The 17,947-nt window shown below is 40.1% G+C and overlaps 1 protein-coding gene across 2 annotated transcripts in view; it reads right to left on the bottom strand.

Annotated features, from left to right (window-relative positions):
* Positions 1–2,169: 2,169 nt before the first annotated feature.
* LOC124776284 (coiled-coil domain-containing protein 39) overlaps positions 2,170–17,947 on the bottom strand; it is a 503,452-nt gene continuing 487,674 nt past the window's right edge. For both annotated transcript variants that reach the window (XM_047251190.1, XM_047251189.1), the window contains 2 exons: positions 17,356–17,644; positions 2,170–2,498 (listed from right to left, as the gene is read on the bottom strand). In XM_047251190.1, the coding sequence (XP_047107146.1) occupies positions 2,431–2,498; positions 17,356–17,644 (357 nt within the window). In that variant the 3' untranslated portion in view covers positions 2,170–2,430. The remainder of the gene's footprint in view (positions 2,499–17,355; positions 17,645–17,947) is intronic.

Raw genomic sequence — 17,947 nt, 5'->3', positions numbered from 1 at the left:
TCATCTTCATCTACATCCTATTCCATTTCCATAATATTGTTCTCAAGTACATCACCCTTGTTTAGACCCTCTACATACTCCTTCCATCTTTCTGCTTTCCCTTCTTTGCTTAGAACTGGGTTTCCATCTGAGCTCTTGATATTCGTACAAGTGGTTCTCTTTTCTCCAAAGGTCTCTTTAATTTTCCTGTAGGCACTATCTATCTTACCCCTAGTGAGATAAGCCTCTACATCCTTACATTTGTCCTCTAGCCATCCCTGCTTAGCCATTTTGCACTTCCTGTCGATCTCATTTTTGAGACGTTTGTATTCCTTTTTGCCTGCTTCATTTACTGCATTTTTATATTTTCTCCTTTCATCCTAGTATCAAACTGTATAATGCATCACTGAGATGCATAAAAATAACACTGGACAAAAATAAATTCAAATCATTAGTAAAAGATTACTTGGTTGATTCAGCTTCTATTCTGTCAAGAAGTATCTAGGAAAAGGAAACTGTAACACTTTCTGATGCTATTTTTTTTTAAAAAATAGCCCTAATTATATAACATTATGTAGAATTATTTGTACTTGAAAAATAACTGTGTTTTACTGTAAGCAATGTTCATATTACTTATGAGCTAGTCCAATGTCTGTTTTACAACACTAGATTTACAGGACCACTACATAAATAAATATATAAAAACTTGTTTAATTATTTACATGGGTTTAATTTTATATACTACATGCTGACAAACTCAGCATTGCCCGGGGTATTTATTTTACCAATTTTCTATCAGAAATGGAAAAAAAAGAACTGTGTTTGTAGTGGAGTATTGAAAAAAATTTCTTTCTGTGCTTTCATAAAAATACCTTTCAAATTATGAAATATTTGTAGAAAGAAATAGGCATAATGTGCAAATGTGTAATTACAGTAGCCAAATTAAGAAACCTGATCCCACATGGTTTCTATACACTGGATGCAACTGATCTGCACATCTACAATGCTATTTTGTAAATGTCTAAATTGGAATGCCTCTTCATAGCTCTATAGATGACTATCGTTTTCGCCTACAGCCATTTGTGCTTTGCAGTTAAAAGCTGTCAAAAGTACTGACAAGTGTCAGGAATTTCCTTAAGTTGACTTTACTGCAGAAGTGTCTTTGTAGTTAAGAATAATGTATTAAAACTTTGTGCATGCTGTGACATTTTTTTCATGTATCTCCGTGTTTATGATGTCATACCTCTTGAACTATGTGCTGTACAATGACATATTTGTGTAGGTACATTCAGCAGTATATGTGGATACTGTTAGCAAAATATGTTGTGAACAGAGTTAGCAGCAAAGAAATAATAGGTCTAAATATCATTCACAATGTGGCAGTTGTTCATGTACCTCAGTGTTTATGAGGCCATATCTCCTGAATTATTTGTAGTACCATTATACACTTTTGTACGTGCATTTGGTGGCATATGTGGATATTTCAAACAAAATTTATTAGGAATAAAATCAAATAATGGAAAATCCAGATTGGAATGTAACAATATTTGAAAAGGAAAGTCACCACTCACTGTATAGAGGAAATGCTGAGGCATAACAAAAAGAAATTTGGACAGACTTTTTGTTGTTCCTATCTGCAACTCAGCATCTCCACTATATAGTCAATATTGTTAGGAATACAGTTAGTAGCACAGAAGTAATCAGTTAAGTGTCATGCACAATGCGGATGCTTTTCACGTACCTCACTGTTTCTGATGTCATGTCTCCTGAACTATGATAGGTAGGTGGCCCTCAGCCCCACAGCGACTGTTGCCTAACACTAAGAGATATGTGTACCAAGTCTGGTTGAACTCGGTTCACTGGTTTAGGAGGCGATGTGGAGAAAACACACACACACACACACACACACACACACACACACACACACGTTCTTGTAATATGTATGGACTGTAATGTAGAGAATTTGAAGGACTGTCAGGATTACATTTGCATGATATACTGTAATATTTGAAAAATATTCTGATAAACTTCATTAGAAATTTTGGCATATTTTTATAAATATATACAATGAGGGTTACAACTTGGTGTCTTGCAGAATACTATTCATTAAAAGATATATAATGTGACATACATGATTCATAATTTATAACTAATAAGTTAAAAATAGACATTTTCTGAGAGTTTCTGTGCGGAACAAATGATCAATTTATATGAAAATAGCTGTCCTGTGTAATAACATGACATATTCATAAGGATAACGGGCTTCCATTATTAGTGTAATATAGAGCATAAGCCAATCAGATAATGTAACAGTACTTTAAATTTTTCCAAAAGTGTAACTTCTAATACTTATGAACTTATGTATGGAAAACACTGAAATTGAAGGAGAGTTGTTCAACAGAAAATTACACTAAAAAAATTACTATCATTATCGGAAACTTCTCCTCAAGTTTAGTGAGAGAACTTCTTGTGCCTCTTTTGTTGTGTTGAGGATCTGGGTGTCCGTTCCAATCTCTGGACTGAAAATAAATAAACAAAAATAAATAAATAAATCATAATGCACAAAATTGGGAACTACTGTGGTGAAGTGATCTGCTACTAGTGGTGTTCATTAAAATACGTTAGGTCTAAATCACAATTACTGGAAAAACTTAATAATATAGAAATTTAAGCTTTAAAAGAGATTTGTAATGCAACTGCAACTCACTTGGTACACTTTACAAGACAAGTAAAACAGTCTATGGGTCTTTCTCTTATTTTATGATGTGATTAAGCAAGGTATACATTCCACATTGCATACAAAGGGCAGTGTATATCTCTTGTACCAGTCTTAAAATGATAAATATTGTTATGGTGCCACCTTGGAACACGCTTCATGTTACTACAAAATTGTAGGAGATTTAATGTTTGTGTGTTGTATGTATTGCCACTTTACATAATGTGTATTTCTGGAGGGTATCATTATATTTCAAAGTCAACAATCATATAAACAGTTTAAAATGTATGTGCAACATACTCACCGATGAAAATATCACTTATGTTTGCATACATCTGAAAGATGGTTTTATTTCAAGAATTTAGTAGTTGTTCCTAAATCAACAAATGTTGCTAAAGATACATAACATCCTCAGTATTACTGTCAATGTAGTCATGTTTGAATTATTGCTAGCATTATTGTAATCTCCAGCAAAAGGAGCTCTGCCAGATAGTGATAGAGGGGTGGGGGGAGGAGGCAAGGAGAGAAAACAGTAAATTAAATAAAAGTATTTGTAAATATCTCTAATATGTTTCTTGTGAAGAGACAACTAAAATTTATTAAGAGAAATAATAAGTGTATAAAGAAAACTAAACAGAAACTTACTTTGGGTAAGCACTACATTTCATCTGTCAGATGGCACAGTAACTAACAACAAAGACAAAACTGTGGCTGGAGACAGTGGTCATGTGTGTGGGAGTTGTGCTTATGTGAATGTTTTCCATTCCTGAAGTAGAACATTTTTATCCCAAAGCTTAAATGTATAGCTGTCTTTTCACCAATCTACAACTCAATAACCCTTCTACGTGGTGAGCAGCAATCTACCCTTTCATAATACTACTGTTATTCCACCCTGATCTCATCGTTGTTGATAGTCAAAACTGGTATCTATAACACATACATAAAAAGTTCTCGGTTTACTTGCCACTTCAAATTTGGATAAAATCCCGAGCTTTCGATGACTACATCCGTCATCTTTGTCAGGGATAAAACTGACTGTCGTGGACCAATGAGGCTTCCGCTTTTATAAGCAGTGGATAACTTCTCATTGGCTGGATGATGTCACGGTGAAAATGGCGTGTACGGAGGTGGTGGCCTCTATGTCCATCGACTTTGTTTTGCGCATTTTATCCAGTGTTGCTTGCAGCGCCATCCATCACAACAGGCAGAGAACTGCGAGGAATGTAAGAAGTCTCCCTCTGCGCTCTTTCTATATCAGCTGCACACTTCCACGCATTGCTGAGTACATATCCAGAGTCTCTGTTGAAATTATTTTCACATAGTCTAATTTCAACTGCTTCCCTGATGACAGAGTCCCAATAGTTTGAAGCGTGAGCAAGTTTTCTTGTTTCATTGAATAGAATCTTATGTTTATTTAAGAAACTGTGCTCAGCCACCACAGATTTTTCTAGATACCTGTATTTCAGATGACATTAATGTTCCACACAGTGATCAGCAACAGTTCTTATAGACTGGCCCACATAATTTTTGCCACACTCGCAAGGAATGCTGTAAATTCCCGGTACTCTCAGGTCGAGATTATCTTTCACAGGTCGCAACATTTCCTTAATCTTCCTGGGTGACTGGAAGACTGGTCTGATCTGATTCCCTGCTGGCTCAGGACTCTACCGAACTTGCTGGTCGTTGCACCACAGAATGGTAGCCGCGCGATGTGTTGGTCATCTTGATCTGTTCGAACAGTGTCCTTCCTAGGTTCATTCGCCAGAGTAGCTCTGATATCATGATCAGACTATCCATTTTTTTCTGAATACCATTGTCAGATGGTTAATCTCGGAACCAAGATGATCCTTGTCCAAAGTAGTCCTTGCTCTATGTACCAAGGTATTCACCATAGCTCTCTTCTGAGCTGGATGGTGGAAACTACGTGCGTTTAGATATAAATCTGCATATGTCGGTTTTCTGTGCACAGAATGTCCGAGATGTCCATCTGATTTTCGCTCCACCAGCACATCTCAGAAGGGTAACTTCCCAGCCTCCTTCACCTCCATTGTAAATCTTATGTTCTGGTGTATACCATTCAAATGATCAACAAACTGCTGCAGTGCCTCATTGCCATGTGGCCCGATTAAAAATGTATCATCAAGATACCTAGAGAAGCAGGATGGACGTAAGGGAGCACTGTTCAGTGCTCGTTCTTCGAAATCCTCCACGAAAAAGTTAGCTATGGCTGGTGACATTGGTGAACCCATGGCTGTTCCATCAGGCATTTCATAATATTTTCCACCATACAAAAAGTAGGTGGGCATCAACGTGTGTCGAAATAACTTCAGTATTTCAGGAGAGAAATGAGCAGCCAACAGTTTTAACGTATCTTCCACCGGTATCTTTGTAAACGAAGAGACCATGTCTAGGCAGATCATGTCATTCAGACCCATCCTCAACTGCTTTATGATGTCAACAAACATTTTTGAGTAATTAATATGATGGCTACAGTGGCTGACTATAGGTGCTAATACTTTGGTTAAGTATTTTGCCAACCGATTTGTAGGAGACCCAATAGCACTAACAATAGGTCTTAATGGGACCCCATACTTATGGACCTTGGGTAGACCGTATAACCTAGGTGGCCTCAGTGCTCTTGGTTGTAGATTCTTGACTAGTTCTTCTGGGAGGCCAGAGTTCTTCAGTAGCTCCCCTGTCTTCCTGTTAAGTGCTGCTGTGGGATCCCGTTTAAGAATCCGGTACGTGGTATCTTCCAATAATAGGGACACTTTCGGTAGCATTGAGGATAACTGTGGCATTCCCTATGTCGGCTGTTAGCACAACTAACTCTATTTGATGAAACAAGAATACTTGCTCACGCTTCAAACTATTGAGACTCTGTCATCAGGGAAGCAGTTGAAATTAGACTATGTGAAAAAAATTTCAACAGAGACTCCGGATATGGAAGTGCGCAGTTGATAAAGAAAGAGCGCAGAGGCAGACTTCTTACATTCCTCGCAGTTCTCCACCTGCTGTGATGGATGGCACTGCAAGCAAGGCTGGATAAAGTGCGCAAACAAAATCTATGGACATAGTGACGTCATCCAGCCAATGAGAAGCCATCCACTGCTTATAAAAGCGGAAGCCTCACCGGTCCACGACAGTCAGTTTTATCCCTGATGAAGATGAGGAGGTAGTCATCAAAAGCTTGGGATTTTATCCAAATTTGACGTGGCAAGTAAACCGAGAACTTTTTATGCAAGGACTCCATCGCGAAAGACTTCATAGTCATCTATAACACATGTTCTTCAAAGCAACCAATGATGGTACAATATGATTTCAAGTAGGGAAACTTGTTGCAAGTGCACATACAATACCAAAAACCAATCTTATGTGCAGCTCATAAGCCCCTCACAGTAAAAAACTGAAACAGCAAACCTTACCTGAACATTCTATCAGCAACATCTATGAGCATCCAACAGTGCTGCTCTCATTGAGCTTGAGCACCATTTTGTGCTTCCCAGAAAAAGTGACTGGAGGTGGCTCACACCACGTGGCTTGATAGCCATTCCCTAGTGAGCAATAGGCTTGTGAGTGGCTCATTAGCAGTTGAGTTTGCAAGTGCTTATGCACCATTAATGGTGGGTGAATGTGTGCCCCCCCCCCCCCCAAATTCACAATTAAAACAAAAGAAACCTGCATATTTAATTTACAGAATGCCCAAAAAGGCATTAATTAGGTTTACAATCTATACTTTATAACTTGAGAAATTATGCTAGCATAATGCAGTTGTTTGGAAAGTTATTTTTTCAGTTAATATTGATACATAAGGTCTTTGAATTGTTACAAGTAATTGGAAGTTGTTTCTTAAATTAATATAAATTCTGATGTAAGGTCTTTGGAAAGTTATTATTGGCATGTAATTAGAAACAGAGAAGCATTAGGAATGTTGGGGCAGCAGGAGTAGTAAAGAACAGGACAGTGGGGTGTGGGGGGAGGAGGGGGGAGATGAGGATGGGCAAGAGCAGGGGATGCCCAAACACACTATGAGTGACAGAGCATTGGTGCTGCAGCCGGCCAATACTGACCTCACACCACAACACGGTTGTCACACAGTGAGGACCACACCAGGGGAAAAACACACAAGAAAAGAGGGAACAAAATGGCACAAAAGACCAGAAAAAACATAGGAAAAGCAGCAGCTACCGACTAGGTGAAAAAGCAATGCCCCACAAGGGAAATAAGACACTGTAATGGAAGGTGATAGTAGTATTGATTACGATTCCATTGAATGAGCAGAAAACAGGGATCCAAACAGGAGGCAAACAGGCTGAAGCCAGTCATGCCACTGGGTCACCATCCATCACCAATAAGGATTGGGCGACATCTATTAACAAGACGTCAGGCTTGGATTGTGGATTGTGAAGGGGGAGTGGCACCTCTAGTGCAGCAGACAGGCCTTGTCGCAGGATTTACATTTCTTCTTCTTCTTCTTCTTCTTCTTCTTCTTCTTCTTCTCCTTCGTATATCGAGAAGGCTAGGGCCTGGAGAAAAGAGCAGATTTCAACGAGGTCCGGCATGGAGAAGGAGGGGGGGGGGGGGAGGGAGAGGGAGAGAGGGGGGGGGAGAGAGAGAGAGAGAGAGAGAGAGAGAGAGAGAGAGAGAGAGAGAGAGCTGGTGACCTTGGGTTGCACAGGCTGTGCGCCCCTCAGTCAACAGGAGACAGTAGGCCGCCAGTCTGAAAGACACTAGGGGGTTGGGTTTCTGGAAGGCGGCCCCATCACAGGCAGAGGTCAAAGAAGGGTAACACTTCTCTGGCTGGTTTGAGAGACTACATCTAGAGAGGGGGGGGACCACAGAGGAGGGGGAAAGGAGAGGGGTATGGGACTTGAATGAGGAGGAGGCAGGAGGAGGAGGAAGGGGAAAGGACAGTACAGAGGTAAAGGTAGATGTCATAGACACAGGGTGAAGATAGTCACATTTTTGATGAGCCTCAGTGTAGGATAAAGTAACAAGCTTATACTCCTGCATTTTGTTTTCCTTCAAACTGAGCATTCTGGCAAACCTGGAGAATGATGGCCATGGCAATTAACACACGTGGGTGGCAGAATACAGGAGATCTCCTCATCAAGGGTGTGTCCACATGCAACACATAGATGGTCCGCAGTTCAGCACGAAAACATTTGCCTAAAACACAAACACTGAAAACACATCATGGGAGACTCAATGTCACATTGATAAACCGTAATCTTGACCTTCTCTGAGAAGGTATCCTCCTCAAATGCCAGGATGAAGACACCAATATCAATGTGATTGTCCTTATGGCCTTTCTGAGCACCCCGAGCAAAATGAACGCCCCACTGTGCCAGGTTGGTCCGGAATTCCTCATCAGTTTGAAGAATGAGGTCCCTATGAAAAATTAACCTTGAACTATATTCAAAGACTGGTGTGGCATAATGGACACAGGGATGTGGCCAACATGGCTGCAGATTGTGCGACGGAAGAAGTTTTGATTGACAATATATCTGACATCATTTTACCAGAGAATCCACTTTGCTAAACTTGTCTTCAATAATTTCTATGAAAAATAACAGCTCTGTGGTGGTGAAAGTGTCCCCATCAGTTCCAGAGCAGACCAGGTGATTGGGACAGGGTTTCACCTCAAGCTGACAAGACTTGCCCTCTTTCCACAGGGCAGACAGGGAAGAGAAGGCTGCAGGGTCCCAAGAAGCAACATTAAGAGATCCATTTCCAAATAAGAAGATGACCATAGAAGAATGGCCAGTTTTTTGGAGCTTTATGCATTTTGTACGCAACATCTGATATCATTCACTCTGATCAGGGGTTCTGCTCATGGGTGCCACCCAGCAACAACACGGGCTGTCTGCTACGGCGGCCATTGCTGGGAGTTCTGATGCTCAAGAATGACAGACAACCACTCCTAGGCATACATGACAAGGCAGCAGATCAGGTATCAGAAGTGTCATCCCTGTTTTGTCAGGTGGCTCAACCAAAAAGGGCACATAAAGATTCTACCACACAAACTTGCTACCGTGCTGGCTACGTAGCCTTAAGAGGACAATTGTGTCGAGTAAAACGTGAAAGAGGCTGTAAGGCCACACATTCTTCTCCAGTTGGCTCACACTACAGAGGTAAAATTTAAAGTAGGAGATCAAGCCCATAAGGGGGACCAAAAATGCAAGCATGCAGGTGGGGGGGGGGGGGGGGGGGGGAAGAAAAATTGCAAAAGGAATACCAGAAACCAGGAGGACATCCAGACCAATGACCAATGTAAGCAAGGAAACCAAGAGAGGGGAAGGAGGGGCCAGAGGGGAAGGAGCAAGGACAGGGAAAGAGGAGCATGGGGAAGGGAATGAATCCCAGAAAGGAAGAAACGGCCGCAATAGTTTGGGACCACATGTGTGCCACATACGAGCTCATGAAAGAGCTGTGAGCCCCATGGGGGGCTGGGGAAAAGGAATGAAAAAGGAAACTGCCTGGCAGGAATTTGTACAGTGTATAGTTCAATCATCACTAGCACTTGGTTTAAGAACCATGAATTTATGTTATATATGTGGAAGAAACCTGGGGACACTGGAATGTTTCAAACTGATTGTGTAATGGTTAGACAGGGATTCTGAAATCAAATTTTAAATTGGACATCATTTCCAGGGGAAGATGTGGACTCTCAACATACCATAATGATTATGCTATACAGACTAAAACTGAAGAAATTGCAAAAAGATAGGAAATTAAGGAGAAGAGACAGGGATAAACTGAAGGTACCATGGGCTGCCGAAAGTTTCAGTGGGGGCATTATGAAGTATTGGACTCAAACAGCGAAAAAAAAAAAAAAATTGAAAGAGTAACTTTGAGAGATGAAATAGGGAACACTATGGTGGAACACATAAGCAAAAAGACAATGCCTAATAGAAATTCTTGGATAACACAGAAGATACTTAATTTAGCGGATGAAAGAAGAAAATATGAAAATGCAACACTCAGAGCAAACAGAAGAGAATACTCATGTCTAAAAAATGAGACTGAAAGAAAGTGCAAAATTGCTAAGCAGGAATAGCTAGATGACAAATCCAATGCTGTAAAAGAATGCCTAATTAGGGGGGAAGATAGAAGCATAGGAAATTTAAAGAGATCTTTAGAGAAAAGAGCAACAACCATATGAATATCAAGAGCTCAGATGGCAAACTCATATTAAGTAAAGAAGAAGCTGAAACATGGAAGGATTGTGTAGAGGATATATATAGGGAGAACAAACTTGAGGCCAATATTATAGAAAGGGAAGAAGAAGAAGATAAAGATGAGATGGGAGATACCATGAGAAAAATATGACAGAGCACTGAAAGACCTAAGAGGAAACAAACTTCCTGTAGTAGACAACAGTTCCTCAGAATGACTGAGATCCTGTGGAGGGCAAGCCATGACAAAATTATTCCACCTGGTGTGCAAGATATATGAGATCAGCACAGACTGGCCACTAGAGGCCACCTGTAGGAAGCATGCACGCGGTACCATCTCCATCGCACTGTCTACTGGTGACTCATGCCTATACATGCACAGAACAGTGCTGACTCACACTCACTATATTCTTTTAATTTTTACTGCTCACACCAGTTGTTCTGTGTATCACTTATGTTGCACCTTCTTAATGATTCTTTTGCCTTGTCACATATAGAGTTATGAGAGGATTATTTCCGTTATTGTTCAGAGTTTAATGAATAAAGCCATATTTGTGTTATTTGGATTGGTTTCTCGTATTACATGGTTACTACATGACTGGTGATGAGTTTGGAATGGTTTCCATGTGTGCAGTCTTTAAGTGCCATTTCATCTGGTTTAGTCTTTATGGATGTTGTGCTACCATCCCTGATTGAACAGCTTACTTTGGCAGTGACCAGTCCATCCACTCACTTTTTCTCCATATGATAATTCAGCCAAGGATTGAGAAGCTTACAAAAAAAGACTCGACAGCATTTTTTGCCTTTTTGTGTGACAGACTCGAATTTGTGCAAAGCCTTATTCTCTCATGGATTCCACCTAAGGTGTATCAATTACTGTGTCAGCTTGCCCCTTTACAAGAACTGGAAGCACTTGCTTTTGATCACATGTGCAGTTTATTGTCTAACTACCATCACAAATGACTGCATGTGATAGAGGTGCTTGTTGAATTCAACAGATGGTGCAAGAAATCAAACCAGTCATACAGCACCTGGGCAGCCAAACTTCATGGCCTTAGCTGCAAGTGTCCATTCATTACTGATGACCATAATGGCTCTTATGCAGACTCTATGGTGTGCGGCGGAAAAAATATCAATTTAGCTCCAGACAAGGAAGTATGCCAGAAGGTTATACTCTGTGAATACCCCCTGAATGGCAGAAGTTTTGCAACTAGCACAATCTTCTGAAGTTTCTTGGGCGATGGGTGACCAAATTGTAGTGTGTGGCAATGTGGCAGTAGTGTCGTAAGATGTGCTCCTTAGGATGGCAGACAGCTTGCATAAGGAAGCAGTAGTGGCAGCAGCAAATATGCAGGCCTAGTATTGAGCAGACCAACGCTGGCCCAGGTAGCTGTGACCACCACAGTGCGAGCATCAGTGTTTTCTGTTTCCATCTTGTCCTTTGCATTTTGTGCAAGCATGAACGTTTGGCATGCCCTAAGCACTGGGTTGCTTGGAATGCTTGACAGAATTAAGGCCATGTTGCCTCCATGTGTCATTCACCAAAGGTTGCTCAGGATATGAATGTGGATGTAAACTGTGTGACACCAAGGTTTGTGATTTCTCCAAAGTTGTTTATCGAGTTAAGTGTTTTTCACTAGGTGCTCTGGCTACAGGTTGGCACAGGTGCTGTAGCAACGTTATTGAATCCTCAAACCTATGTGACTTTAGGCTCACTCCGATTGACACTGATCAAACAGAAGCTGGTCAGTTATAACAAACAGAACATTGTGGTGTTGGGACAATTTGCAGCATCTGCCTTTTACAAGTCAGTGGTTCATTCTATTACATTTTTGGTGGTTGCTGACACTGGTGTTGAGAACTTGTTCGGGATGGATGCATTTCAGGCCTTTGGATTTTCTGTCACCAACACAGTTCACCTTGTGTCCAATCAGGTACCATGTTCTCAAATGGTAACAGTATGTGAGGAGTTTTTGGACTTGTTTTCGCAAGGTATAGGGTATGCTATGAATCTTTCTGCTCATATTTCTTTGAAATCCAAGGCTCAGCCTCATTTTTGTCATGTGCTTCCTATTCCTATTGTCCTGCAAGATCAAGTGAAAGCAGAATTGGACAGACTTCCATCTCTACTGGTGGTGCAACCTATTATTGCTAGTGAATGGTCATCTGAAGGTTGTAGTTCAGAAGTAGTTGGGGTAACTTCACCTCTGTGGCAACTTGAGTACTATTGTCAATGTGACTTGAGTACTACTGTCAATGCGCAGTCAATCGTGCATACATATCTTCTCCCACTCCAGGAGGAACTGTTGGTGAAAACATCAGGTGGCCAGTACTATTTGTCTGAAGTGTATCTGCAGGTTCCTATGGACAAAGAGTCTTGGCCAGTTCTGGTTTTGGATACTCCTTTCTGTCTTTATCAATATTTGTGCCTTCCTTTTGGTGTGGCCAGTGCCCCTGCTATTTGCCAATGATTTTTGGAGTAATTGGCTATGCCTGTCCCAGGTTGCATTAACTATCTAGATGTTGTCACAGGCTCCTCCACAGCTGATCATCTGAAAACATTATACACCTTGTTTTCTTTCTTACAGTACACAGGCTTATGAGGTAACCTTGCAAAATCAAATATAATTTCAAAGGGAGAAGTTGATGATCTATTCATACGACTGAATTTTATGTAGTTTTAGCTCTCTGAGGCTGCAGATGTGTGTGCTAGTTGCACTTGCGTGAGTGTGCGTGTGTGTATGTGTGTCTACTGCGGACAAAGGCCTTAATGGCCGAAAGCTATCGCGGCTCAGCATCTCCGCTATATGGTGAGTGGCAACTTTCCTTCTCTCGTATTGTTACATTCCATCCTGGATTTTCCATTGTTTGAATTTTATGAGTTACTTTTTCACCATACTGCTGTACTTTTTCTCTTGAACTGTTTTCCCCATATATATTTAAGAAATGAATGATCATACAATGTCAGCTTTCATGGTTGATACTGACATCACTTAATAATTCTGGGTTACAGGGCATGGTTGATGGATAAAACTTTTTTTTACATCAACTATGGCCTCTTAGCCTGGAAGTTTTAGGTGATGTAAGAAACGATAATTAAACACAGTTGTTACCTGTGACTTATCAGTTATAGCCCTTCCATCTAAGCCAATAGTTATCATGTTCTCTGGCCAGTTGTCCTGTCTCTCATTTGACTGCCTTTTATATAGCCTTAAGTCTGTTGTTGGACATAATGTGCATATTCCTTTATGTTTTAGTAAATTTTTTTTGTAGTTTTCAGTAGCTTTTGTAGTCTGCAACCACTGCTGGATCTTTAATTGTTACTGTCAACACAAACAATTCCCTTTGCCTTTTACAAGATACTTTAATCCTTCTGATGATCAATGGGTTTTTACATGGCTGTTTAATGTCCTTTCAGATTAGCTTTAAAAATAATGACATGAATTTATCATGGAATACATTAAATTTTATGGCAGCTTTTGGTTCATTATAAATTCATCCCAGATCATCTCTTGTAAACTATTCTTAAAAACATTTGTTCTGGATTTATTATAACTGATTTACCCTGAGGAATATCTACGTTGTAAGGCAATATCTCATTTATCTTAAATAAATGTGCATCATGATCAGAGGTACAGCATAACCCAACATCTGGCAGAAGACGTAGATACTTTCAACATAAAAAGTGATTCAGGGTCTGCACAAGCATTGAAGTATATGGTGTCTTTTCTTCACTCTAGTATCTACAGCTTTGCATGAGTTAACAAATATTGGTTGGGACCACCTAAAAAAGATTCACCCGACATAATACGATGGCTGTTCAAAAAGTAAGGCAACTTTTCAAACTGCATGGGCAACGTACATTTGATTATCAGTCTTTTTTTTTGTTATATTGGTACACATGTCCTGAACATATGTTCACATTTTCAAGCATACTGCATACTTCATTTGTTTTAGACAGACAGAAAGGTTAGATGTGTTTTAGTGTGCTCCACGCCTTTTGATTATTATAAAAAAAAAGGAGCAAATAATTTGCATAAAATTTTATGTGAAAAATGGAATAAAGTGCTCTATAACACTTGAAATGTTAACAGTTGCAAACGACGAGTCTGCTTTAAGTAAAAGAAATGTTTACAAGTGGTACAAGCTCTTCCAAGATGGCTGAGAAGATGCCAATGATGAACCTCGCTTTGGATGATCCTGCCCATCAACAAAAGATGATAATGTCGAAGCTGTGAAGAAAATTGTTTTGGAAAATCATCGAATTACCATAAGGGAAGTTGCTGAGGATGTTGGCATATTGGTTGGCTCATGTCATGCAATTTTATCGGCAGGAGACGTATGTCAGTGAAGTTTGTTCCAAAACTTTTCAATATTTATCAGAAGGACCGCTGCATGAGCATTGCTCAGGAGTTCCTGAAAGACATCAATGATGATCCTGATTTGCTCAAAACGCTCACAACTGGTGATGAAACATTGTTTACGGTCATAACATCAAAACCAAAGCCCAATGGTCCCAATGGAAGCACTCTGGAGAGCCAAGACTGAAAAAAGCACACCACGTCCAATTAAATGTCACAGTTTTGCTCACTGTTTTTTTTTTTTTTTTTTTTCGATTACCGTGGTGTAGTGCATCATGAATTTTTGTCTCAAGGTCATATGGTCATTAAGGAGTATTACCTTGATGTTACGCGCAGTTTGCGAGAAGCAATATGCAAAAGACATCTGGAAATGTGGAAAAACAATTCATAGCTTTTGCATCACAACACTTCACCTGCTCATTCATTGTTGCTTGTAAGAGATTTTTTGGCCAAAAACAATACTACAATCATGCTTCAGCCACCATTTTCACCAGATTTGGCCCCCTGTGACTTTTTCCTGTTCCCAAAACTGAAGAGACCTATGAAAGGACGAAGACTTTCAATGATTGAGGAAATAAAAGCTGCATCACTGGAAATATCAAAAAGTGCTTATGAGAAGTGCTTCAAGAATTGGAAGAAGCGTTGGCACAAGTGTATTGTATCTGAGGGTGATAACTTTGAAGGGGATAACATGAATATTGATGAAAATAGAAAAGATAAGAGCATTAAATTTATATTTTAATACTTATATATAAAAAAACAAAGATGAGGTGACTTACCGAACAAAAGCGCTGGCAGGTCGATAGACACACAAACAAACACAAACATACACACAAAATTCAAGCTTTCGCAACAAACTGTTGCCTCATCAGGAAAGAGGGAAGGAGAGGGGAAGACGAAAGGAAGTGGGTTTTAAGGGAGAGGGTAAGGAGTCATTCCAATCCCGGGAGCAGAAAGACTTACCTTAGGGGGAAAAAAGGACAGGTATACACTCGCACACACGCACATATCCATCCACACTTATACAGACATAAGCAGAGATATTTAAAGACGAAGAGTTTAACTCTATGTAATCAACATTTTGACCCCTCTGCTGGGATATTCTTCAGGATCTTGTGCTGTCCACTGATGACTGAACCACCATGACTTCATTAGTGTAAAAAGACTGCCTTTTTTGTAAGAAGATTTGGTAAGTCACATTATCTTTGTTTTTAGATATATTTTTCCCACGTGGAATGTTTCCCTCTGTTATATTCATATCATTAATTTGAACCCAACAATTACGTTTGTTATTGTCACTGTTGCATTTCGAAATCTTTTCTGTCATCTTACTTCCTCTTTCTCATTTTGTTTTTGCAAGTAGTTTCACTTTGTATTCACCTTCTCCTTTTTACCGTAATCTACCATACAATTTTATCCCGCCTATATATACTCAATAATACATAACCCCACTTCCAAACCATAACCAAAAAAATATTTTTTTCCGCTTTCAAAACTACCGCTGCTATAAAATCCACCGTTTCCAGTTCACAAACAGTTCCTTTCACCTATTAAACAACCATTTCGGCTAGTTCTAATAACTTTTGCTTTATTTCCATTTCCGTTTTTCCCACATCACTGATCATTTTTAGCCGCTTCCCACAGGTTTTAACATCATTATTTCTTCGTCAGACAATTGTTAGCCTCATTTTCATAATCTGCCACCACAAAACCACTCCTTTTAATTCATTTACACGCAGTTTTTTTGAAATTTTCCCAAATTTCTCCACCCTTTAACGTGTTTAGGCGGCAACACAACCACCTAACCTTTGTGCACATCGTTGTTTACCAACCCCAGTTCACCACAGGATCAACATAGCTCAGCTTTAACAAACACTTTTTCGACTTTTTTCACACCAGATCTCCAGTTGCTTTCTAGTTCACCTTTATCTCTCCCCATATATTTTTATTTTCATTGTTATTTCAGCCTCATGTTACACTTTCCACCTTCTAATACCATGTCACCCTCACAACATCCCCACAACGACCCCATTAAGTTTTATTTACATTCCCTCTGCAAACATGCCTTTGCCCTAGCCAGATTACACTCCCATATTTTATTTACTCAGGCTTGTCTGACATTTGGCATTACCCCCAAAGGCCTCACACTTAAAGTTCCCATCTCTGGCTGTAACCCTTCTTTCTATCAGTCCCTATACCAGTTCCAAACTGAACAATCCATTGCCCTCACCCACCTAATCCTTCACCTACACATCAACTCACCCTCCACCTCAAAAAACTATCCAATCTCCTGGTTTCCCACCTCCGGAAAGGCAGCTCACTCACCCTTCACAACCTTTCCAGCAAACCTCAACCTCCTCTCATTGCACACAGACCCAGTCTCTCCCATCTACTCAATCTCCCACTTCCAGCTCCATTCCCCCCAAAACCTCAAAATTCTAATCAATACAATCTGGAACCACAACACTCTAATTCAGTAGTTAACCTTTCCTCCAAACCTCTCTCCCAATCTGAAACCTCTGTCCTATCCAAAGGCCTCACCTTCAGCCCTACTCCCAGATTCAACCAAACAGTCCTCGTCAAAGATTTACTGTCCTACACTCGTACTCTCTGTGATGTTGGTTTAGCACAATGGGTAGAGTGATGTTGGTTTAGCGTAATGAATAGAGTGATGTTGGTTTAGCGTAATGAATAGTGATGTTGGTTTAGCGTAACGAATAGCGGCTTGTGTCTGTGTATGAGCGGATGGATATGTGTGTGTGTGTGCAAGTGTATACCTGTCCTTTTTTCCCCCTAAGGTAAGTCTTTCTGCTCCCGGGACTGGAATGACTCCTTACCCTCTCCCTTAAAACCCACTTCCTTTCGTCTTCCCCTCTCCTTCCCTCTTTCCTGATGAGGCAACAGTTTGTTGCGAAAGCTTGAATTTTGTGTGTATGTTTGTGTTTGTTTGTGTGTCTATCGACCTGCCAGCGCTTTTGTTCGGTAAGTCACCTCATCTTTGTTTTTTTTATATATAATTTTTCCCAAGTGGAATGTTTCCTTCCATTATATTGATATTTTAATACTTAAATGCATTATTTAAAAAATTCAGGGTACTGCATTAGAAATATTAGTAACGTACCTGGTAGGTCAAGAGTGACAACAGATGGGCTTGTGGGAGTGCGCGAGGAGCGGTCACTGCTAGGTGTTGAAACATCACACTTGTCACTTTTTTCATCAACAGAGGAGACAGATGTTGCTGCAAGTGAGCGAGAAGACTGGGTACGTGCTGTAATAGGCAACTCAAGACCTTTCTCAACTAGATAGCGACTGACAACAGGACCAGTCTCCACATGTCGTGCTACAAGTTCAGCTAGTTGTTGCAGTGCACTCATATTTTGTTCCTGTAGTTCTCGTGTTTTTATGTCTTTCTGTAAACAAAAACATAGAAAACACAAATATAGTAAGAAGCAGGAGAGCCACACATTATTGGAAGTTCTTACATTATGCAGTCAACCACAGAGCTAATGGTACTGATGTCATTGTCTAATTGCTACATCAGTCTGATTCATGAGAACATAAAGAGCACTAAAAAAATAAATATTCCACAGCCACCATAAAAATGTCTTAGCTAGCTGAATGTAGAAAATAATTTCCTTGATATCGTATTGTTGAAACAAGGTTTGAGGGGATGAGGAAGTGGCTCTGGTTATTTGCTTCTGTACCAGGTCGGG

This window comes from Schistocerca piceifrons, chromosome 2, assembly GCF_021461385.2.
Source record: "Schistocerca piceifrons isolate TAMUIC-IGC-003096 chromosome 2, iqSchPice1.1, whole genome shotgun sequence".
Lineage (NCBI taxonomy): Eukaryota > Metazoa > Arthropoda > Insecta > Orthoptera > Acrididae > Schistocerca > Schistocerca piceifrons.
Note: the sequence above shows the minus strand (reverse complement) of the source record. Positions and strands in the feature narration are given on the sequence as shown.